Source organism: Mchenga conophoros, linkage group LG7, assembly GCF_057382185.1.
Source record: "Mchenga conophoros isolate Kocher_MC1m ecotype Shallow Benthic linkage group LG7, M_conophoros_male_GT1.1, whole genome shotgun sequence".
NCBI lineage: Eukaryota > Metazoa > Chordata > Actinopteri > Cichliformes > Cichlidae > Mchenga > Mchenga conophoros.
Genome location: NC_140532.1, coordinates 58835862 through 58862010, shown reverse-complemented (window position 1 = coordinate 58862010; position 26149 = coordinate 58835862). Strand labels below are relative to the sequence as shown.

Here is a 26149-nt window from a genome sequence, read left to right as displayed (position 1 = left end):
TAGGGGTAGGAGATAGATGATAAAAAGTAAAGGACCCAGAGATAAGAAGTAAACCATGCGAGTACTGTACCATTGATGCCAATAGATGCTAATCTGTGAAGGAGGATGCGGTGGGAGATAGTATCGAAAGCTGCTGTAAGGTCAAGGAGAATGAGGATGGATATAAGTCCAGAATCAGCTGCAACCAAAAGATCATTGGTGATTTTTACTAGGGCTGTTTCTGTACTGTGACATGAACGGAAGCCGGACTGAAACTGTTATTTCCAATGAGATGATGATGATGAACCTGTGCAGCCACTATCTCTTCAAGAATTTTTTGCTAGGAAAGGGAGATTTGAAATTGGCCTGAAATTATTTAGATTGGAGGGATCTGAACCGTTCTTTTTCAGTATTGGAGTTATTATTGCAGTTTTAAGAGAAGAAGGAACAGAACCAGATATGAGAGAGGAGTGTACGATATTAGCAATCAGTGGGGCAAGATTTGTCGGCAGTGGATCAAGTTTACATGATGATGACTTTAAGTTAGTAATTATGGAAGATAGCTGAGTTATTGTGGGAAGTTCCAAATGGGATAGAGAGGATCACAGCTGAGAAGGACAAAAAAAAATGCAGATAGAACAATTGACCATTTCACAGGACGAGGGCAGTTGTTGATGAAGATTCTCAATCTTGGTGTAAAAAAAAAAAAAAAAAAAAAAAAAAAAGTCCATAAATTTGTTGCAAACTGTGGCAGAGTGTGTATGTATGGCAAAGGTATCTGGGGGTTTAACAATATTATGCAATGTAGAAAACAAAGTGCGAGTGTTTCCTTCAGCAGATTCAATAACACAGGTGTAGTAAGCAGATTTAGCATGATGAATAGCTTCTTTATAGTGTTGTATATGACTGAGATACATGTCCTTGTGAATAGTAAGTCCTGTTTTCCTGGAGAGACGTTCTAGGCAGCGTCCAGTAGCTTTAAGTTGGCGAAGTTCAGATGAGTACCATGGTGCAGAGCGAGAGAAAGAAACAGTTTGAGTTTTTTGGGGAGCCAAGGTATCTAAGAGGTTGATAAGTTCATTGTTATAGTGAGATACCAGGTCGTCTATGGAAGCTGAGGCATCAATGGTAGGTAAGTTATTAATGCCATGGGAAAGAGCTGATAGATCAATGCCCCTACTATTTCTAAAAGTAATTGAGCGGTTTAGTTTATTTTTGTATAGTGGGAGACTAGCATTGAATAAAACTAATTTATGGTCTGAAAAAGGCATGTCCAAAACAGCACAATTCTTAGGGGTGACACCAATACAGCAAACAAGATCCAAAATGTGTCCTTTGGAGTGTGTGGGAACGTCCATATATTGGTGTAAGCCAAAATTGTCCAGACAAGATATAAAATCTCTTGTGGCTGAATTTGATGTGTTGTCCATGTGGATGTTAAAATCGCGCAGCAGTAGTATATTTGGAGATAAAAGTAGGGTTTCAGCGAGAAAGTTAGAAAAATCAGTTAAAAAGTCAGAGTTGATTTTAGGTGGATGGTAAACGGCAACTGATACTGTGGGGGTTGGTCCATTAATTTGAATCAGCATGGATTCAAACGAGGAGTAGGCAGGAGCAGAAAGAGGATACCTTATACTTGCTGTTGTACAGGATCGCAAGGCCACGCCCATGTCCCGACACACGGGGCTGGCAGGTGTAAACAAATCCAAAAAAATTAAAAAATTAAAGGGTTTATATATGACTACAAATAGGGCTGTTCGATATAACGATATATATCGGATGACTATATAAAAACGCCTATCGTTTCATTTTACGCTATCGTTTGTTTCGTGGTGTTGCAAAATAAACTCTTTATGGCAATTTTTTTTTTTTTTTTTTTCACCGTTTTGATGGTCACTGTAGTGGCTAGATTCATTTCTTAAAGTTCTCTCTTTCTCTTATATTTAATATAACCACACTAGGGACGGACAAGCGCCTGTTTTTATGCGTTGTGGTTAGCAACAACGACTGTAACACCATCGCGTGTCCGCTTGTTTATGTTCCACATAAACCTTTCACAATAAAGCTCAAGATCCTGTTGAGACTTTTCAAAATAAACTGAATCACGCGAAAGAGCAGATTATTTACGGATGAAAATTAAAAAAGAGCTGCCAGGTGCTAAAAAATAAACCTTAGACTCAAACGTTAGAACGGGCTTTTCCCCGCAGCACGCCATGTAATAAATACTCACAAAGAAAACAGTGGCCATTACAACTTATGTCTAAAAATGTATAGTTTCATGCATCGGTTAAAACACTGGACTCCAGCTACATGACGCGCAGCTGGAAACACTTCCTGCAAGACGATCTGCCTGAGATTCACAGAATTTACAGAAAATGTTACATTTTTGTGATTTATATCGTTATCAGGACGATACAATTCTTATATCGGGATATGAGATTTTGGTCATATCGCACAGCCCTAACTACAAATAATCCGAACAGGTGATTGGTGTGTATCTAACCAGGTTATGTCGCCGAATGAATGAGGACAGGAGAATGAATTACACATGCGTACGTGACAATTGAGCAAAAAAGGTCTGCAAGGGAATAAATATTTGAATGGAGTACAGAAAGTCTGAGAGCCTCACAGTGTTCTGATCCATTACCAGTGAACTGTCACCTGATATTGAAATTTAGTTGAATGGAAACACTTCCTCTATAGATTGATGCAAACAGACACAAATGTTTTGCTGCTTCCATGACTAATGCAGCTGAGGGAGTCGAATACCTTCAATAGCATTAATTGTAATTTTATGATCAAGGGCCTTCAGATTCGGTCTGCTCGTTGCTTATGTTGTTTCATGGTCAAAGTGCATAAAGAGCATAGCAGCATAGTGAAGGAGGTTGCATTGTGTTTGTATGACACTCACTACTTAACATGTGTCATTGTGGGGAATATGACACTATATGGACAAGCTGGCTAGCTACAAAGAGCCTTTGATTCTTGCACAGACAAAAATTCACAACAGCCAGAGAGATGGAGAGGGTGGAATCTTGAGCCCTGGTCAATCAGGTTTGACTGGTTCTTTTAGTGATCTTGTAATCAATGCACGCACACACATACAGTTATGCGTCATCGCCCTCACCCACCCTCCATTCCACCATCTTTTTCTCCCCCCTCCCACCTCATGCAGGATATTTGCCCCTCTGTGCAGAAGGTCTGCCTTTCTAGATTCCTCCATAGTTGCAGCTGATTTGGCATTAAACAAATAGATACAGGAACAGTACAACCCTGTGTATTCATTGTACACCTGAAATGTTGTTTACATTGAGACATTCTGAAAGAAGGTGATGACAGGGACTTCTTTTTATTTATTTATTTTCTTCTTAGGTCTTCCTGTCAAAGAAATCATGGGGATAGCAGTGTAGTCAGTAGTCGGCAGCGTTAGTGCTCCTATTTGCATGTCTTTATTCACTTTTTTCCTAACCAGGTAAAACCCTTATCACAAAGATGTTGTAGTAGTTTTTTGAGGTTTTGCTCAAACGGCACTGGATAAATGAACATTTTATTTTATTTGGGGGGGGGGATTCTTTTTAAAAATCCAACTTGTATGCACAAGTTTTTATTTCAGCTTAATGTGTGTGCCTGTCACGCTTTCTGCCATTTACAGCTTCTCTCCCCTCCTCTGCTCTCCGTTTCACCGGTCCTGCACCTTCTAAATATACAAGAGAATTCTTTAATCCACTCGGCAACAACTAGTTATATGATTGTATCTGAACTGGAAACTTTATGGGAAATGTTAAACGTAACGTGCCGGTAAATCAGAACTGAGGACCTGTTTCCTTTCACCTGTATTTCGGCTTTCCTAAATGAACTAAACATGGAACAGCAGGGAATTTAATCAAATGGATTGACCCATAATTAGGGAGGCAGAGCAGATCCACAACCAAAATCAGTATCTGAGCTACAGACTTTGGATTAAAGATGCATTGAGTCGGAAGAGTTCTGACCTACACCTGAGGACAAAGGGTTTGGCCACACTTATCCTAATCCTGGTGTGTGTTTGGCTAATTTGGGAGCGGTGAAATGTTTCATCAGTGCATAATGCATGTTGAGTAATATAAATAATGGGTGCAGGTGCAGCTGTTTCTATATTGTGCGTGTCTCTCTGCATCTAGCTATCGTGTGTGTGTGTGTGTGTGTGTGTGTGTGAGTGAGAGAGAGATGCGTTCAACCTTCACAGAAACTCATGTGATCTTCCGGCTGACACTGATGTCATTGTTATCAAATCTAAAAAAGCAGGAACAGGCCTGGGCTTATGAATGAGCAATAGGCTAATAACATATATTTTAACTGGTTGTGGTGTACTTTATTCTCCCCCACCCTCACACGCCACACACACAGAGCCAGTATGTGAGACTTTGAGATGTTTTAATGCAGAATATATCATCAATATTTGGTCATCACCATTGGCCTCACTGTTAAGACAAAACACTGACATATGTATTTATTGGTCACAGGTTTTATACCGTGTCCCTGATTAAAATCTGAAGCATAGATGAGCTCCATCGTTCCTATTGGATTATCAAGTAAATAATTTACTTGAGGTTTTCTGTAAAATGTGTGAGTGATTGCAGATAAGTGATCATCAGGATTCAGAGCTCACGGCCTTTTCAGTGTTATCAAACCCTCTGCTGAACTTCAGCCTTTACACGTGTATTCTACTAGGCAACGGCACCTGACACGCCCTCACATACATGTTCAAACACACGCCCACACAGTGGTCACAAAGCTCTTGCACAGGTACAGTTTTTCAGAATAAACTGCTCGCTTATCAGGTTCCGCTTCAGGTTTTCCCAGGCTGCCCTCAGACTTTTAGTCCCCATACTGGACATAAAGTTGGGGTGTGTTGTTCGTGAGATATGTGGGGCACACAGTGTTTTTTACATACCCTTTAATTCCATGACAATAATTCTCACTTTTATTTTTTGCGTGCTTTGTTCTGACTTGCCTGACGTGAATCGTAAATGGTACAAGAAAGTTTGTTTTCTGTGCACAGGTTTAGAGTGGCTGATGTGGAATCAGGAAGGGTCATAACATTTAAGAAGATATAAGCAATAATAAATGTTTAATCTAAATGTTTTATTTTTTGATGGCAGAGGTTTTCTAGGGCCCTGCTTAATCTTTATACTATCTTTCTGGATGTAATAAACCCCATCAGCCTCCCCAATTGCGCTGACTCGCCCTCCTCCTTCTGCTTTGTAACTAGAGACCAGTGGTTATAAAAGCTGTCCTGTGGATCTGCTGCCTTAAACGGGGCCTATCCTTTGTTATATATGTATATACTGTTACAGTGGCACAGCCTCATACTGAAAATGGTAAAAAATTCAGATTGTGAGGTCAGCATATGTTCTCAGGCTTCAGAGTGCTCGAAAAACCCTGTTATAAGGTTTGTTTGTTCTGTTGGCTCTATATGATGTCATTGATTTCTGGTTGTTAGCACAGAAGCTCCACCCACTTGTTGTTCCGTTTGCAAAGGGGAGCCGATCTGAAGAAAATTATTCACACTCATACAGAGCCAAGAGTTAAACTGTCTGAAATCAGGCTTGTAAAGGAGGATTTATTTGCACATATGCTAATCTTGTTATCTTTGGCCCTGTTTTAATGTGTGCGTCCATTATTGTAACATAAGGGGAGATATAATAAGCCTTTGTGCCCCTCGCAGCCCTCAAAATGTTTAATTCCCTCTCACCACATTCATTTAACTCATCCACCCACCCATCCTTTCTCCTCCTCCCTCTCTCCCCATGGCCCCTGACTATAGTTTCAGTGTTGTGTTGGTACCAGGCCACATTTACACCCCACTCTAAACATCTCCTTTGTTTGTTTTTTTTGGTCTGTCATTCTTGCAGATTTCTCCTCCTCATGTTGGGACAGAGCGCTGCTTATGTGTTACTCCTCTATCTCATTCCCTCCATTAAATAAGATTATTCAATCTTTGAGTTTTCTTTCTGAAGTGTTGAACCATTCTCATCTTATCATGAGAGGCTAGTCTGAGCTTATGATCTCCATGAGCTTTGGCTTGAAGTTTGGGGGTTGGGGTTTAAAAAAAGGCCTCAAAGGATTTCTGGTGGTTTAGAATATATGTTGTGAGTATATGTAAGCTTGCTGTATGCCCATTGTATAAGACAGAACAGTAATGCCAGGTCTTAAGTGTCCTGCTTCTTTATAATGCAGTCAATAGGTGTCATTCTTGATGTTCTAATGGGTGAAAGTCATATCAACATTGCAGGCATACTACCCATTGTCTCTCTTAAGGCCTGTGGTGTGTACATAGGCACTCCTCCATAGATACAACTGAAGATGGACAATCAGTTACTGACCTCCCTGAAATGTATGAAAGCGAGTAAACAAACAAAACAAACTTATAAACATCGGTGCCAAGGTTGCACATCTAATCTTGGACACTTTTAAACCCGACCCTTCCTGGCCGCCAGAGATTCTACGCGGCGCGGAGAACAACAAAGGACGGGCCGCTCATCCGAGGCGCAGAACAAAGAAGCGCCGGGGGAAACGCGCTGGTATTAGGAACAGACTGAGACAGCAGGCGCATCGCGCACCACTGCCCAGTGTCCTACTGGCCAATGTACAATCCATGGAGAACAAGCTCGACGACCTAAGAGCAAGGGTCACCTTCCAACGTGACATGAGGGACTGCAACATTCTGTGCTTCACGGAGACATGGCTGACCCCCACCGTGCCGGACCAGGCCGTAACTCCGTCGGATTCATTCTTTGTGCTCCGCGCGGACAGAACGGCAGAGTCAAACAAAACCAAAGGTGGGGGAGTGTGTTTCATGGTAAACAGAAAGTGGTGTGATGCCAGGAGCATTTCTACTCTCTCCAGCGGCTGCTCGCCACATCTGGAGTTCCTGAGCATTAAGTGCCGCCCTTTCTATCTGCCCCGTGAGTTCACCTTGGTCATCGCCACGGCGGTCTACATCCCACCCCAAGCGGACACAGGTATGGCTTTGTCCGAATTACATGATGTGCTGAGCTCGCTTCAAAACAAGGACCCGGGCGCAGCCCTCATTGTAGCAGGAGACTTTAACAAAGCGAACCTCAGACAAGTCATGCCAAACTTTTACCAGCATGTCTCGTGTCCAACGAGAGGGGATCGAATTTTGGATCACTGCTACACGCCATACAAGCAGGGCTACAAAGCTGTCTCACACCCGGCTTTTGGGAAGTCTGACCACAACGCCATCTTCCTCATCCCCCAGTATAAACAAAGCATACGGAGGGAAGAAGTAACCACGAGGGAGGTTAAACTGTGGACTGCCCAATCAGAAGCTACGCTACAGGACGCACTCAACTACGTCGACTGGGACATGTTCAGAGCATGCGCAGTCGACATCAACGAGTTTACGGAAGTAGCAGTATGCTTCGTCAATATGCTAGCGGAGGAGATTATCCCCACTGCGAGAGTCACCACATTCCCAAACCAGAAACCGTGGATGGACAGATCGATCCGCACTGCAGTAAACGCCAGGACCGCCTCCTACAACGCGGGTCTCGCCACTGGCGATATGAGCGCCTACAAAGCGGCCTCATACGGCGCGCGGCGCGCGGTGAGAGATGCCAAATGCCGGTACCGGGAATGTGTGGAGTCCCATTTCCACCAGGGCGACACACGGAGTATGTGGCACGGACTACGCACCATTACGGACTACAAAGCCAGGGACACTGCGCTGATCAACGCTGACTCTGCATTCACCAACGAGCTGAATCAGTTCTACGCCCGTTTCGAGGTTAGCCAGGCGGCTAATGCTATCTACCGCCTGACTACCGAGGACAGTGACGTCATCAGCGAGAGACCGGTGACCAGCATCGCGGAGCATGACGTCCGAGCGGCACTGAGGAGAGTGAACACAAGGAAAGCGGCGGGGCCAGACGGCATCACCGGACGTCTGCTGCGCTGCTGTGCTGACCAGCTAGCAGGTGTGTTCACTTACATCTTCAACGAGTCTCTGGCGAAGTCTGTGGTCCCCACATGCTTCAAAAGATCCACCATCATCCCTGTGCTCAAGAACCGCAAACCCTCATCCCTGAACGATTACCGGCCAGTTGCACTGACCTCGGTAGTAATGAAGGTGTTTGAGAGGCTGCTGAAGAACATCATCTCCTCCTCCATCCCAGACACCACAGATCCGCTGCAGTTCGCCTACAGATCCAACAGATCCACAGAGGATGCCATCGCCCACGTCCTACACACCACTCTCAGCCATGTGGACAAACAGGGTAACTATGTGCGAATGCTGTTTGTTGATTACAGTTCAGCGTTTAACACAATAGTGCCCTGCAGACTGTTCACAAAGCTGAGGGATCTGGGACTTAACAGCCGTCTGTGTGCATGGGTGTTGGACTTCCTCACTGGCAGAACTCAGGTGGTGAGGGTGGGCAGGTGCTTCTCCAACAGCATCACCATCAATACAGGATCACCTCAGGGATGTGTCCTCTCGCCACTGCTCTACTCCCTCTACACTTCAGACTGTGTGGCCACCCATGGCTCCAACACCATTGTGAAGTTTGCTGACGACACAGTGGTGTTGGGTGCCATCTCCAACAACGATGAGACGGCCTACATGGATGAAGTGAAGAATCTGGCATCGTGGTGCCAGGACAACCACCTCCAGCTGAACGTCGGCAAGACCAAGGAGCTGGTGGTGGATTTCAGAAGGGGTCAGCACAGAGACTACAAGCCCATTATCATCAATGGAGCTCCAGTGGAGAGGGTGCAGTCCTTCAAGTATCTTGGTGTCCACATCTCCTCAGACCTGACATGGGCTGCCCACATTCAGGTCCAGACCAAAAAGGCTAGGCAGCGCCTGTATCACCTACGACAACTGAGGAAGTTCAGGGTCTCCCCAAAGATCCTCAGGATTTTCTATACAGGCGCTGTGGAGAGCATCCTCGCACAGAACATGACATCGTGGTTTGGGAACAGCTGTGTGAAGGACCAAAAAGCTCTCCAGAGAGTGATCCATACAGCAGAACGCTGCTGCAGGATTGCTCTCCCCCCGCTTCAGGACACCTACACCAGGAGATGCCGGACTAGAGCAGCGCAGATACTGAAGGACCCGTCCCATCCTGGCAACAAACTGTTCCAACTTCTGCAATCTGGTAGAAGGTTCCGCATCTTCCGGGCAAGGACAGAGAGACTCAAGAGGAGCTTCTATCCCCAAGCCATCCGTGCCCTAAACACACACACCCGCCCTCTCACATCATCTATAATTGACTGAGACAGGACTCTTCCAGACACTAAACCAACGCACAATGTACATTTCAATTCCTTTAATTTTAAATATGTTTATATTGTCTATCCTGTAAAATAGTCAGATGTCTATTCATATTAATGTACAGAATTCACCTGCTTGCTGCTACTACTGCACATTCACCCAATGTGTGTGTGTGTGTGTGTGTGTGTGTGTGTGTGTGTGTGTGTGTGTGTGTGTTAGTCCCAACCCTCTTTGAACCTTTACCTGAGTAAAACTAATTTGCATTACATACATTTGATTCCTATAGTTAAGCCACAAGTATTTTAACCAAAGTGGAAAATCAGTACAGTTTGAGTACAAAGCAAAGAGGAACTCTGAGTTGGCTTGTGACTGCTGTTCCTCTTTGGTTAAACAGCGATCAGCTTCACCACACTCTCATGATGGGGTTTAGAGCTTCTGATGTGACTGTATCTGTCCTCATGCAATGAGTAGAATTCCTAATACTGCCTTGCTCCTTTTAGGGGTGGACACTGGGAATCATCTCCCTCTAGCAACTCTATATTTAAAAATTGTTTTGGTTTTGGGCAGTCTTAGTGCTGGTATGTGAGGTTAACTTTTGGCTGTAGTGCCAAGTTATCGACTAATGCTAGAAAGCTTGGTTAGCAACGCACAGATGCACATAACTGCTAATTAGTGCTAAGTAACAGAGTGTGTAACTATAGTATGTTATTAATCTTTGAGTCTGTGTCACACAGAGCCATATTATTTCTATAATTCTACTAAAAACCCAAAACACTGTGGATACGTCCAGCTCGCTGAGACCAAATGGGGAAAGTCAAAGAAAACAGTCTCTTAAATATACATAGCGATGTTTAGTTGAAAATTTCATTTCACAGTTTACTGTGAACCAACCAATATTTAGATATACTGGTTTTACAGCATCCATGGTATGAACATTGGTCTACAAGTATGCTCAAGTATGTAATTTCCTCCTTCACTTCCTGGTGGAACTTAATGTTAATTTTGCCTTGAAATCGTCACCCACCAACACTAAATGGCTCAATTTTTTTTTTTTTTTACTTAATGTATTCTTGTCTTTGGATGGGGTTTTGACTTAAACTAAGTAAACAGATTTCTTTGTGGATGCAGATGTCGTTAACATTTTTAAGGTTTTGTGTACCATAAAATTACTACCCCTCAGTGCTTGTTAGAAATTGTTATGAATACAATAAAACTACAAGCAGATTCATTAATCATGGATGAAAAATGAGAGAACAAAACTGGATTGTATGAAGTTATAGTTTTGGTATTTGTTCAAGTCCTAATGTGTGAAAGTTTGGGTTATTAGAGTTGATGCATGTCTCTTTTTCGGTGCTCTGTTTAAAATTTATGTGATTAACAAATGTCTAGATATTAGGGATGTCTTTCCTTAAGTGGAAAAGTAGAACCACAAAGAGACGCCACATCTCTTCATAGTTTTCAGTTGCATTCCGAAAGACTGTTGTGGTTTCACTGTGTTGTTTCAGACTAATTTAAAGTAGGTCGCTTGCAGCCTAGATGGGGGTTTTGTTTATTTGTTTCAGGTAAATGGCACATATGTTTTATTTGCTTGAGGGAAACCATATTTGCTTGCTCAATGGCAACAGGACCTGTGATCTTTTTTTTAGTCTGCCACGAGAAATAAGGCGATTGATATCAAATACACAACAAAGGAAATTGCGCAGTCTGCACTGAGAGTACTTATCATTTAAGTGTGTACACGTATCAAGTGTGAGGGGCATTCTTGTCAATGTTAAAAGAATAATGTAAAATTCACTTTGTTTTTCTGTCTAAAAGATACAGTTTAAAGGTGAGGTCATTTAGCTATAAATAATAGTGACCACTCTGTTAATTGCTGAATTGCTTCCTGTCTTGGTTATTCCAAGTCAGGTGTGCAAACAAAGCGAAACTTTGGCGACTTGTTAGATGAACAGCCTGAGGGACACCTTGTAACTATGGCGCTGTGGCTTTAAATTTCCCTAATAGCTATTGTTTTTGTTTTGTATTACTATGCAAAACCTCAAAGGCTCACCTTGGCACACTCTTACTGTCGCTGCTCTTTCCTGTGTCACAGAAATGTCCTTTGTTGGCTACCAAGCTGCCATGTGACGCCTCTCAAAGGTGAATGTTAAAGCCGTTGATGGCTTCGCACATTTTGCTTTTGCTATCATAAAAGGTAATCATTACAGTTGGTTTAGTGAAGTTTTATCCTCATTTACACCTTCAGTGCTTAAAGATTACTGGTGAATAACTCCAGGAAAAGTCATCAGACTATCCATGTTATTGATTTGATGTTTCATGGTTAAACAAGACAAATTTCATGTCTTGACTTCATTTGCGTCTTAAGACTGAACACTGTTGTTCTGATCTAAATTGAATTCTTATTTAACAGTAGCAATGATAAGTATAACTGAACTAAATAGCAGTTATTTACTAGTATAGGGTTGTGTGTTTCACCTTACAAAAGAGGGGGGGAAAAAAACCCAAGTGTTCCGAGTATGTAACTGTCAGAACTGCCGAGTACTACACCTTTCTTTCACATCCTAAGTAATTTAGTGTCAAACAGGACAAAAGAACTTGAGACTTTCCACATTATTCTTAAATTTGGTTTGGTACATGCCCATTGCACAAATCTGACCGCTTTAGTTTGACTGTTTTGTATCACGCTTGTCCTGTTCATCTAGCCTGTTGATGCTGTTCCATTTTATTGCCAAGAAGAAGAAGCAAACAGACACAACATGAATGTAATGTTGTTTGTTGATGATGTTAATAGCAAGTCTGTCATCCACTCACTTTGTTTGCAAGTTTGAGATTAGCATGTACTTTATGCTGGCAGCAGGAAGTTTGATGTTATCTCTTGTTTAGCAGCTGGTTTTGAGCTATTAAACAAACATGAAATGCTGTTATTTTATTCCATAACTTCTCATATCGATTGATCAGATGTTTTGTAAACAGCTTAAATTACACTTTTGTAAGAGTAAAGATTACTGTTATATGTATATGTGTGTGTGTGTGTGTGTGTGTGTGTGTGTGTGTGTGTGTGTGTGTGTGTGTGTGTGTGTGTACACACACACACACACACATGTAATTTATTAATTAGGGGTGCAACAACACTCGTATCGATATTGAACCGTTCGATACAGTGCTTTCGGTTCGGTACGCATATGTATTGAACAATACAAAATTTTCTGTTGAGCGCTCAGTGGATCTTCGTTCGACTACTCCGCCTAGGCTGCACTGTCAAGCGCAGATCCACTGAGCTAGCAAGACAGAAGCTAAGCTCGTTGCAACATGGCTACTGCCTCAACGCTACCCGAAACTGAAGCTGTGTCCCAAAACGTCGGCTGCATCCTTTGGAGGACCCGGCCTTCGCGGTCTACGTGGGCCGGGGTCCTTCACAGACATGGACAAAAGTAAAACAGTATCTCGGATGTACCACGCAATGCTCAATTGGTGGGAACTAGTGCGTTAGTGCAGTTAGCTTCTTAACGTGTTGACGCCGTCCAGCCCCACGCACGGGGCGATCCGCGGTAACTCGTTAACGGAGATTTGCCGCATTATGGCGTTAATGTCATTTTAACGAGATTAACGCTGACAGCACTAGTGGGAACACAATGAATATGACTGCACATTAACACCGACATCATCCTAGTGCAAGACAAGTGGAAGCAGACAAAAACAACAAGCACGCATGCTACAAACTTTACCCGAGTCATTTAGACAGCCATGATTCTCCGTATGGGGACCTGATATGTTTAATATGCTGCTGAGAATATAGCGTATAGTATAGCTTTTATTTTGGAAAGAGCCATTTCTCTGTAATAAACTCTCTTTTCCAAAGATGAGTGATTTCTCAATCAGATTTATTATTTTGTTGTTTCAGCAACATTAAATTTAAAAACTGTACTTTTGAGTTAAAATATATATTTATAATTGTAATAAATGGCAAATTACAAAAAAATGTTCATGCCTTTTTATCGAAAAAATATCGAACCGTGACACCAAAGTATCGAACCGATCCAAACCGTGAATTTTGTGTATCGTTGCACCCCTAATATACATGTGTATATTTATACAGAATTTCTCTTTTTCAGTATAAAGTTGACTTGGGTTTACTGATCTTACAAAAATGATGACTTGAATCTCAACTGGAGGACTGAAACTAAAAGATCCTCTGCTGCTCTAATGCGAGCATTGTTCCTGTGTACTTATATGTTTGTGGTGTGTGGTGCTGAGTTCCACAGTGGGTATGATTTATTGTTATGGGGTTATGTAATAGAGGGTTCACATGTAGGGTTTGTGTACTGTCTTTACTAAAAACAATTTACTTTAAAGCGGTATGTGAAGGTTTGAATGTATTTGTCAAGGCATGAACGTGAGGTGTGTGTTTGCATTACCTGCTGACCGAGACTTGAACAGGTAATATTATATTTATTTTAAAAGTTGGTAAATATTGATGCATATTTAGTGAGGCTTTGCTTAGTAACCAGATGAATGAGTATCTGCCTGCTTTTTGGGGGGATTTTTAAGCTACTTTCATGAAAATGCAGGTAGTATTTTTTTACGTTTTGGGGAGCTGGGTGTCATTTATGTTTTTCAAGCACAGTTTTTGTTTAGTTTTTGGTTTCTTTTTTCACATCAGACTTGCTGTCTAAAATCATCTGTAAAAGCCCAGTTGAGTCAAAAATCTAACACATTGTTAGTTCCTGCACACTGGGCGTGACTCTGATCACCTGTTCTCTGTACTGAGTCCTTCTGCAAGCCGCTTTGCAGCCCACATCAACCCCAGTTCCTCAATTTCATTCTTTTTGTGACTTGGCCATTGTCATTTCTTTTTCTTTTTCCCTCTGAGGGTATCCTGGTGCTGATCTCCCTGATTTTTGGCTTTCCATGAATGTACATGAGAGGTTCCCAGAACAGAGCGACACCAAAGCTTTGAACATTTAAAAAAGAAAAGGGGAAAGAATTGTTTATTTCCTGACCTTTTGTATTTATTTCTAGCACAAACAAATACAGGCTCTGTAAACCTGCAGCAGCTTATCCAGGATCACTAACCTCATCCTTGCCAAAAATAGGCCGCAGATCCTCCCATTTTAATGAAAATCTGGTGGAAAATTTACATTCGCAGTAATGGCCACCCTCACCCTGAGCTCACCACACCTGCAGGGTTCACTGACGGAACAAGGCCTGAGTCACATTTATTCGATCATATGTATAAAGTGGGACGAGGTAGAGCTCAATAAACATTGCATTGCTCACTGTTTCACGTAGGCCATGGCTGCTGCAGATACAGAGGGTGTGTCTGTTTATTGCTTTCGCCATTACGTGTGTGTGTGTGTGTGTGTGTGTGTGTGTGTGAGAGAGAGAGAGATTTTTTTTAAAAATGGAGGCGTGGTAGCAGCTATAAGCTGTTAGTTTCTGCTTCTAATTAGCGTCACGAGTATTCTCATATCTGAACCACATTGGTCATAACCACCAACTTCTTTATGAAACTGGCTTAAAGGATTTGGCTTGTTTATAATATTTCTGCTGTTTTAATTTTTTTAAAAAAACAAAAAAAAACTGTGGAAGGTTGTTACCGGCTGTAAATTCACAGATACGATGATTTATTGTAATATAAAATAAGGCGCGAGCGAGAGTCACGAAGATGAGAATGTGAAAATCAAGTTAAAGAAACATTGAGCTCTGCTAGTTCAGGGTGAGCTACAACTTCAACACTATTCTCTCAGGATGAGTATGGTGTGATAATGGGGGGAGGGGGTGTAGCGTTGCCTCTGTAGGTGTTGAATTGCCAAGGCGATGTTAGTAACAAACCATAGGAGGCCTTATGTGTGACTCCAACCAGCTGATGAATATTTCACCTGACTGACGTGGGCTGTCGATCAGAACAGGGCGTTAATCCGACAATTCCCAGAGCTGACTTCATACAAACAGAATGTAACTTGACATGCATTCTAATTTTTTTATGAAGGCCGCAAGGATAATCTGCCCACAGTCTACTGCATGAAGACTTGGCAGGTGGCTTTAAAAGGACAAGCTGCTCTTATTTTCATGGGAAAGAGCTAATGTATCTTTTTGTGGGTTTTTGTCCATTTGTTGCTTAGTGCAGTTTTGCATAAATCAATTAATTTGACTAATCAAGGCTTTGTTGACAGAACATCAGTCTATCACAGACCTTTTTGTCCTTTTTTTTTCTTTTTCCTTTTTTATTTCTTTGTCATGTGACCTCTTGTTGTTTGCATTTTGCATCTTGATCAATTAAAAAAACAAAAACAAAAAAAAAACAAAAAAAAAATATTACGCAAGCCTATCAGTCATTAATTGGCTCCAACTCATATAAGGTAGAAGAGATATCAATATCCGATGGTTATGTGCTGTGTCACAATTTGGCTCTGGCAAAATATTCAAGAATGGTGTGATGAAGACCAGGACACATGTTTATTCTTTATAATGAAGATAATGAAGAGGGCGATCGTGGCTCAAGAGTTGGGAGTTTCCCCTTGTAATCGGAAGGTTGCCGGTTCGAGCCCCAGCTCGGACAGTCTCGGTCGTTGTGTTTTTGCGCAAGACACTTCACCTACCGCCTACTGGTGATGGCCAGAGGGGCCGATGGCGCAATATGGCAGCCTCGCTTCTGTCAGTCTGCCCCAGGGCAGCTGTGGCTACAACTGCAGCTTGCCTCCACCAGTGTGTGAATGGGTGGATAGGTGTGTAAAGCGCTTTGGGGTCCCTAGGGGGGACTAGTAAAAGCGCTATACAAATACAGGCCATTTACCATTTCTTTAAAAGTAAATGATGCACTACACAAAACATCTGTTGTGCTTTTATAAATCTTCAGCACTGTGTCTGCATTAGCTACAGCTCATCTTTGGATGTCAGTAATCAGAGGACAAATCTGATCAGCAAAACACTCAGATGGTTTTGGACTCCTTGCATATTCATATCACCTGCTGTCATCATTATCCACATGGCTTCTCTCCAGTTGCAACAGCTGTGCCTTCAGTGCCTTTTTAAATAAGAATTATGTAAACATATGTTTGAGTCATTTGTATTGCGTATTGTATTACATTTATATCTGCATTTCCTTCTGTGTAGCAGAACACAAACTAAACATCAAACCAAAGTAATGACTGACTGTCAGTGTTCCAATATGTGATAGCATGATCCTTTGTTGGAGATGTCCAGCGATACAAAACGATTTGAAGGTTGAAAGCATTATGGTATATGTCACACGTGACTGTAACCATTAAAACCCGGTTTATGGGGCTGAGGTAAAAGGGCAAAGGGCAGATGGGCCATAATTGTCAAAAAGACTGACTCCTGTTCTATTTATATATCTTTAATGAGACATAGCCTATGTAATAGGTACTATATTGTGCAGCTGTCTACCTGTTTTGCATAAGCCACGCACTATAAATATGTGTATCTGTCTTTCTCCATCTGTGGTTGGCTTAGGCCATTTTAATAATAAATTATACTTGCTAATGGCATCCTTTTTTCTTTTCTTCTTTTTTTTTTCTCAGACTCTGAGAGCGAGAAATAAAGCCAATAAACAGACCGAAGGAGAAAGGGCACAGCAGACGACAGAGGCGAAAGACGAGGATGAGCGCGACCCATACAGCCTCTGCAGCTCTGTGGACCTCGATAAGGTGTGTGCGTGTTTTGAGACGGGGCTAATATGCGATCAAATGAAGAGTGCGTCTTTTCTGCATCTTTTTTTGAGTCAATGTGTGCTTTTGCTGAAATTATGCAGCAATCGATCAGACACTGGAAACAAAAGGTGGAGGATGACCTAACAAGTGTATTTGCTTACCCGTGACGGGGTAGGTGAACAGCCATCTGGTTATTCACCCTGCTTCATCTGTTTGCAGATTGCATGATTTCCCACACTGCCAGACACAAGCATGTACAAAACAGAAGACAAAGCAGCATTGCTGAACTCCTAAATCTAAGCCAGTGCTGAAAGTCTAGACTCAAAATGGTGCAGGTGTTTTTTATATGTTCATACTAGAAGAATTTGTCCCTGCGTGCTGAAATCTACCTTCAAGCACACACAGTCAGACATTCATTTAAACTATGCTCATGTGATGGTGCAGTTTGACACGTGTTTTTCCACTTTAACAGGCTCAGCACCACAATGACAGATTCAACCAGTCTGTCTCGCTCTCTCTGCTGCCAGGCAACGCTTTATTGAACGAGACCCATGACTCTTGACTTCACACACTTAAGTTTTGCAAGGCCGGTTTCAAACACCAGTGTTTTTGTGACACAGGGATCTGTCAGTTTAAGCCCTTCATTCTGAGGGTTTGCTTCTTCCAGTAACTTGAATCCTGATGCTCGGACACTCCCTTCACACATCTCAAACATGGGTAACTGTACCCATGTGCAACACTCATGCAGTTTCTGCGCTATGCAAAATGTTGTTATTATCACCAGCACACTTGTCATGTGCTAGCCTTCCTCATTTAAAAAAAAGAAAAAGGCCCGCTTTTTGTTTTCAAACTGGTTAAGCTGGATCGTAGCCGCTTTAATGTCCTGGTTGTTCGATACTCACCTTTACTCAAGCTAAATCAGTCCGTCCACATTTGCAAGCTGCGTAACACCAGGAATCTGAAGCATGTCTTCACACTTGGCTTGGCTTTGTTCACCTGTTATTAAACACAGAAACCGGTTTCTGTATCTTTTCTTATGCAAGCAAAGCACCACTGTAAATTTTCAGACTTCTTGATATTTAGAGTAAATGTTGAGCTTGGGGCTTTATATAACCAGCAAATGCTAGCTGGATTGTCTTTTTTTTTTTTTTTTTTTTTTTTTAAGTCATCCCAGTATATCCATCAGTAGGTTACACTCAGTGACTGTACAAGTATAAAATGCAATGTTTTCTACTGTCATTGGTTCCACTTCAATATGACAACAGTGGAATTTAATGTGATCTTCCAGCTTTTTTTTTTTTTTTCTTTTTGTGTGAAATCACTTGTTTGTGGGAAGCTCCTTGCAGCATGTGACAAACACAATTTCACTTCTTTCTTTTTCTTGTTATATACAAGACGGTGTTGTAAAAATTAAACTTTCTCTTTGTATCTCTAAGAGTTTGTCTGCAATCACATTTTCTGTTTTAAAGGTTTTTGACTTTAACATTTCTTTACTTTATTGTGCACATTTATTATGTATTTTTCATCGATATGGTTTTGGTTAAAGCAACAACCAAACTTTGTTATGGCAAAGAGAAGCTTCTATTTTCTACTGGCATTGTTTCATTATTCATGTGTGAGAGACGACTGTAAAATGTGTTTTGTATGTCAATTACTGCAGTGAGAAGTAGCAGAAAAGGCAGATTTTCATTCGCTTGGCAGGTGTTCATAAGTCGATCTGCATATGGGCAGATTATGTAAACATGTAACGTCAACGTGTTGACAGATACTTGTGCCTGGTGTGTTCACAGCTCTGATGCAATTCTACCAACTAATTTCCCCCAAAATAAATAAAACAACACGCTGATTTTAATAAATCCAAACCCGAAGGTGTGCTTGTGTATATAGTATACCAGAGATGCATACAATTGAATGGATGTGAGCTTTCTCAATGAGTTAAACTGCCTCGGGTGATGCCAGTGTTAGTTGGGACTTAAGCATACAAATCAAAAAATAAAATAAAGATAGATATGCAGAGAAGTGTGGGGATGACTGCAAGTGAGCTTACCAGAACCTCACCCTCGGGATTAAATCAAGTTAGACGTTTGCTTTTCGAGTAATTTACAGTTGATGCCAAGAAACGGAGAGCATGTGAGACAGATGCAGCATCTCTGGTTTTGCTTTGTTTTTTGGCTCCCCCCTTATTTAAAGTTGAACTTTGTAGTCGTATCAGCAGCTAATCTGTGGATAGCTTAAAGTATTTTTATTTTTTTTGCAGTTCACAGCTGTATTTATGCCTTGAATGAGCAGGGGTAATAAAGAACAGAGATGGTAGTGTTCCAGCGCAGCGCTTCTTCAGGGTCGCTAGCTCCATTAAAACAATGTGATATGTGTCCGGTAGCTAAACAGTCTGCTGCAGTAAACAGCCAACACATGATTAATTGCCGCACACGGAACAGTAAAGGTCCGGTGATTGTGCCTGATGTCATGATAGGGGTGTCTCTCACACACACAGTCATCATCACATGGTCACTAAGCATCATTTTGTGACTAATCACAGGAAAGTGTCAGGGTTAAGAGGAAAATTAAGATTAAAGAGTGGACTTGCTGCTTCTCTTTCACTCTTCTCAACTCACACCAGTGGGGCCATAAGGTCAAGTTCTGACTCAGGACTCCTTCCCACCCTGTTTCCTTACCAGAATGATTCCACCTGATATTTCCAAATGTTATAGTGTGAAACCTGACAGTCTTCGCATCACACACCATGGCAGCCCATTTCCTGTGTGGCTGTAAACACTTGTGAAAAGCTTGTAAAAGCTTTCACTTAGACTTAAGTAAACCTGCAAATGCACACGCACGCAACAAGCAAATTTCACATGCAACACTTCCTGGTCTGACCAGTCCTTGGAGCAGTATAGTTTTTACCTCTATGCTGCCACCTGCTGGAGAAGTTTTGTTTTACTTTTTGGATTTCCCCCCCCCCCCCCCCCCCCCCCCTCCTCGTGTATAGAGAACGGGTTTTACTCATTTCATTTCGTTGTACTTCTGCAGGATTTGGTGGACTGGCGGAAGCCCCTGGCATGGCAGGTGGGCCACCTCAGAGAGAAATATGATGCGTGGGTACACCAACCAGTTGACAGACCTATCAGACTGTTTGGAAACCCCATCATGGAGGCCATCACTAAAACTTCTTGGTAAGAAAGGAAGCTTGAAGAAAAATTAGCCATTTATCAGATAAGAACATACATTCAGTTTTGCAGGCTTGGCAATCACTCATGCAACATTTTCACAGAATTTTACTGTTATTTATTAAGTTTATATTTATATATCAACCAGCTGGAGGTGAGGGACCCGAGACAGGACAAAAGAGACACTGCTGAAGAGGGCTAGAGATTAATAATTCCTAATGACTAATACACTAGCAGTTTATAAACATACAGGGAGTGAAAAGAGAAGCTTGGACCCATTGCAGCATAACTAAGAGAGAATTCAGGTTCACCTGATCCAACCCTAATTATGCTTTATCAAAGCCTGATTTTAAAGTATAGAGGGTGTCTGTCTCCTAAATTCAAACTGGGAGCTGGTTCCATGGAAGACAGGCCTGAAAGCTCTGGGCTCTGCCTCCCATTCTACTTCTAAATACTGTAGGAACCAGACATAAGCCCGCAGTCCGAATGTGAAGTGCTCTAGTATACAGGTACAATGGTCCAGCCTAGAACTAATAAATCACGAACTAGTTTTTCAGTATTACTCTGAGACAGGATGTTTCTGTGTTTGCAGGTATTGCACAAATACAAGAAAAGTGTCCTGCATACTTGTTTGTTGTGGTCTTTGAAGGATACATCCTGGTTTAAAAAAAATAAACAAATAAAATAACTCCAAGTTTCCTCAGTATTACTGGAGGCCAAGCAATTACTGAGGGAAAGTAAATGGAAACATTTATGCAATGGTTTCCGCAAATCATTGTGTGTAAAGAATATTTCCCACCTTGAAAATTCTGTCGGCAGTTCTGTGATTGCCAAAGGATAAGCAAACACATCTGCTTCAGTGGCGTGATCAAAGATTGAATTATAATGAAAAGTGCAATTTTATAAATGTATGCAATTTTATGCTTGTTCAGCCTACCTCTGCAAGCTACTTTGCAACCCACCTTCACCTGAGGTTCCAGTCATTTCCGATTTAACCAGTGTCACACCTGTGGTCACGTCCTGCTCTCTCTTTTTCCTGTTTTGATGCATCGTGGACAAAGCCATACACCAGGGGTGTCAAAAATAATGCCCATGGGCCAGAAATGGCCCAGCAAAGGCTCCAGTCGGGCCAGCTTGACAACTTTGTGAAATATGAAGAAGTGCATAGATTTTGTATTTTTAAAAGATTTACAACTTTTTCCTATTGATGAAGGACCCCATATTCATACTACACCAAAGTAATTAAGTAATAGATTAACAATTAAATGATAAAGTTCCTGTTTATTTTTGTTTCTTTTTTATTTATTATTATTATTATTATTATTATTTTATTATCTACTACAGAAATCCCTTTCTATACCAGAAGGGGAAATAAAACAACGTAGTACAACAAAATGTTTTTTATAATTACTGGAAAGTCTGGACTGAGAACGTTTCCTGTAACTTTACCTCATGTCGTTCACCATTCTGGCCCAGTTCAGATTAATGGCCCACATCGTAAACTGAATACACTGTCCTCTAGTAACAGAGTGAGAGCGTGAACTAATGCTTACACTCTCTTGCTTTCAGGTATTGGGTACCTATTGTGTGGCTCCCTATTGTGTTTTATCTGAGCTGGCACTGCTATACCACCCTGGCACAGGGCACCACCAGGCTAGCCCTCACTTCAGGTAACTCACACACACCTGTGTTTGTGCCACAGTCACTTGTGTTTTCATTTTCATTTGTGTGTCCACATTTCTGTTTGAGCCATCTATAGCCGAGCATGTGTGTGTTCCCAGGCTTCTCTATCCCTATCCACAAGTACTTTTTCCCTGTCCTCTTTATGATGGGCTGGTTCTTGTGGTCATTCATCGAGTACTGCATCCATCGCTTCGTCTTTCACATGAATCCACCAGCTCATAACTACTACCTCATCACGCTACACTTCCTCCTGCATGGACAGCACCATAAGGTATGAACAACCACTGCTGAGGTCACAGCTGTGAGTCATCAAAGCAATATTTGTTTTTGTTTAAAATCATCCTTTATGGCACCAGCTGAGGTGGTAATCTTATACTGCAGGGAGGAGGGGGGCTGCAAACGTCGTCCTGTTTCCAAATACTTTTATGAACTGAATACATATCAAGTATAAGTAGTTACGGATGTGCAAATATTGTAAGTTAAATTATTGTAACATTAACCACAGTATAGTTTAAGCCACAGGGGGAAACTGATTTAGCTTAGCTTAATAAAGAGTTAAAATAAACAATGCAGAAGCAGTGTGTGGGGAAAAATGCTGTTCATCTCAGTTTCTGTTTTACTAGGTTGTAAAATTAGAGTATTTTTTTATTAGCTTCTATGTAAAACCTTATAACTGATAGTCGGTGTAATTAGGAAATGTGATGTTTTTCCTGTAGAAGCTATAAAAGTCGCACTACAAAATCTCACAAACCCCCCGATTCCAAAGATTCTGGGACTATCTATAAGCTGTAAATAAAAAAACACAATACAATGATTTTTCAAATCTTACTAATCCATATTTTATTCACAAAAACAAACATTAGAAAAATATTGTAATATTCAGACTCTAATCTGAGTTTGACGGCAGCAACAAGTTGTTGGGAGAGGCTGAGGAAAATGCTGTGAAAGATATTGCCACTTGCTGATCATTTTTGAATTACTGTCTGATGAATACCTGTGATGGCTTTTTGTTGCGGGGGGGAAAAAGGACATAAAATGGCCACTGTACATAAATCTTTATTTATTTTCTCTCTTCAGTCTCCGTTTGACGGCTCTCGGCTGGTCTTCCCTCCCGGCCTCGCCTCCTTAGTAGTGGCGGTCTTCTACATGTCCATCCATTGCGTGCTCCCAGACATCCTCGGAGTATGCGTGTTTGTCGGTGGGCTGGGCGGCTACGTCGTATACGATATGATCCACTACTACCTTCACTATGGCTCTCCGAAGAAAGGCTCATATCTGTACAGCCTGAAGGCCTACCACGTCAAACACCACTTCGAGCACCAGAGATCAGGTGAGGATTACATTTGCTAACGGCCTTAGAAGAAATATGGTTTTGTTTTTTCTTTCTTTTTCTGATGGGGATCTTTATTTTTCTCACCAGGTTTCGGGATCACCACCACATTCTGGGACCACCCCTTCAACACAACCATCCCTGATGAAAAATTCTGACATGGAAACGGCTCCCCCGAAGGGCCACAGGACTTGTCAACCACCCTCTTTTAGCCCCCAGCCTGCCTTCTCCAACCATCCCAACTCCTTATTTACATCTCTGCAGCCATATAACTTCCACAGACTAGGAGGAACTTCAGGGCCACTGCATCCAGTCCATTAATACTCTGTGTAACACATTAACCAGCACCACAATATTACCTTAAGCTCAGTCACCTGGGTGTGTGTCAACCTGCCTGCACTATTTACTCACTGTGATCATTTCCACTAAGATGTGAGGGCTTTCAGTGCCATTTTTTCCTTCTACTACTTCTTCTTCTGTTTTCATTTAAGAAATCTGCCCCCTGTGCTTTACCAACACCAACCTATCACCTGATCACCACTCAGAATGTCGCCGCATACAGCTGGGAGGGGGCCGTGGAGAGAAAAATCTCTTGTGATGCATGTGGTCAATTTGAATTAGATTTAATCTTTTAGTCTAAAATCATACAGGGGGACAACTGTGATTAAAATTACTAATCTGACAGCACAATGCTCACACAGCTCACAAACGCACACTGTTCAAGAGGTAACAGGAAGTGATAGATGGTAGGTGAATGTTGAAGACGGGTGGAGCGGAGGGGGTGAGAGATGATTAGAAAGAGTGCATGTGAGAGAGAAAGTGTGACAGAGATTGAGAGAGAGTACGCTAACTATTTAATCTACTGAGGAAAAAGGCTTCTTCCCGCCTTCGCATCATCTACAGCTTACATATTCCTCGTCACTGTCACTTTTCTCTGCTACGCTGCTATAAACTGTTGCGCTGCTAACAAATCACAAAAGTTCCCTCCACCACATTTGGGTTCGCTTGATTTAAGAAGCAGCCGTGCCTGGAAAACCTTCAGTTTCACATTTGTTTTTGCTGAGATACGTTTAACTTATTATCACCAAATCTGCAGGAGTGAGTTTATACTGTAGGAGGCTAATTCCATGTACTGTTAATGTGATGTAAAAGCAGAGTTCAGAATGTCTGAAACCCCTGTGGAGATATATTTTTGCAAGTCTGTAATATTTCCATCTTTTTATTTTTTTCCTCATTAATAATTCAACAAAGATGTAAAAATAATATTTTATATGAAGCTTTGTACAGTAGAGGAGATTCTTTAATCGCACAGTCTTCATTTTGTCAGGTTGACTATATGTTAGAGAGTGAGTGTGGTTGTCAGGGTGACGGGGGACAAATCTGAAGGCATGAAGCCAGGCTGTCTGATTTCCTGCTGTGGGGATCTTGGGGTCAAAGGTCACAGATTTTTGGAAGTGTTATTTTCTAAAAGTAATCTTGACATAGAGATTACTTCCTTTTAAAGGGGACCTATAATGCAACTTCTAACACCATGTTTCAAGTGTAGCTTGGCATGACTCACACGTCAAACTAATGCTTATTTACATTATACTAACAAACCATCTTAGCTCTCTTATCCCCTCCTCTTAAAGCCAACTTTCTTCTGATTGGATGCCTCTCAGAGCTGTGTTCCTTAGTTGAATATATATAAGGGATATCTGCTCTCTATGACATCATACAGAGCCAGGAGTAAAGGAAAGCTATCTGAAACTTGAATGTTTAGGGTAGTTTGAAGCCTGAGCTTCTGTCTCATGGATCACTTGCACATGGGTACGAACCTCTGTAACGGCACAAATATTACAGAAAATTAGGAAAAGCATAATAGGACGACTTTAAAGTCGGTGGTTTATTTTGGCCCTGCAGACCCTCCCTAGGATGACGATAAATCAACAAATCTGACTTTACAGCAGGAAGTCTTGACACTGACTGGTGGATCTGCAAAATGTCTCCTGAAAAATGCCCGACAACGCCGATAAGTGAAGTAGAACAAACTTAATTCGCACTCTTTACATGAATAACTGAAGAACAGTAAGAACATACTGCTGCTGCAGGAAATTTATTTTTTATCTACTTTTCTAGCTTGAATAAATACTTCCACTTATAAAAGTGTACATACAGCTGTATGTAATCTAATCCATCTGAGTTTTAACCATTCAAGAAGATTTGTAATGCAGAACCTTAACACCATTTATACTCCTCTTTTTTTAAAAATAAATAAATAATTGTTTCATTTATTTTTATACAAATTCTCTGCAGCAATAACAGTGAAGTGTAAACCTAAAGAGGGCTGAGGGACCCCAAAATGTTTCCACTATGACGAGATGAGTGGATTTATTAACTGATTTAGCACCAAAATGTGTCATTGTCTACAAATATCTGTTGATCTTTAGCTGTGATTATGATGATTATGAATGTTCAAGACTTTGTGCAGAAAGCATTAACTCATCAAAAAGAACCTAAAGAATGTTTTTAATGTCTGTTATGCTGATGGTTCTAATAATAATGATAAGACATGATGCTGCTAGGCAAAGTGAAATGATTCCACTTGTTGGAGTTAAATTTAAAAAAAAAAAAAACCGATCTTATTTATGTATATTTATATGGTAAGAATGGAAAAACAGCAAATATGATTCTAACTTGTGAAATTTTTCTCTTGTGCTAAATTTTGCAGCAAAAAAAAAAAATTCCTAAATTTGTTTACTTTCATGTCTTAACTTTTGTTTTGGAATTTTTAAGTCCATGCAAATGCAAAGGTATTTGTAAATAAATATCTGTATATTTCTGATGTTGGCCTGTCCAGTTTTTTATTTTTATTCGCTGATTGTGGTGGCTTCCATTCTGCAACCGTGATGCGTGATGATGGATGATGACTTTAAATTACATTGTAAGAGATGAAGGGTGGAGTATTTGAATCTTTTAATCTTATATTTTAAAAACTGAGGTGTTGCTTTTGCCTCTGAATGTAGAGATGTTTTGGGGGGGTTCAAAAGACTTTCAATGT

At 41.3% G+C, this 26149-nt stretch overlaps 1 protein-coding gene across 1 annotated transcript in view; it reads left to right on the top strand.

The window, feature by feature from the left end:
* fa2h (fatty acid 2-hydroxylase) overlaps positions 1–25933 on the top strand; it is a 41188-nt gene extending 15255 nt beyond the window's left edge. Inside the window, exons 2-7 of the mRNA XM_085280490.1 lie at positions 16801–16926; positions 19960–20102; positions 21666–21766; positions 21878–22050; positions 22857–23109; positions 23200–25933. Coding sequence (XP_085136616.1) covers positions 16801–16926; positions 19960–20102; positions 21666–21766; positions 21878–22050; positions 22857–23109; positions 23200–23267 — 864 coding nt within the window. The 3' untranslated portion in view covers positions 23268–25933. The remainder of the gene's footprint in view (positions 1–16800; positions 16927–19959; positions 20103–21665; positions 21767–21877; positions 22051–22856; positions 23110–23199) is intronic.
* Positions 25934–26149: the final 216 nt, after the last annotated feature.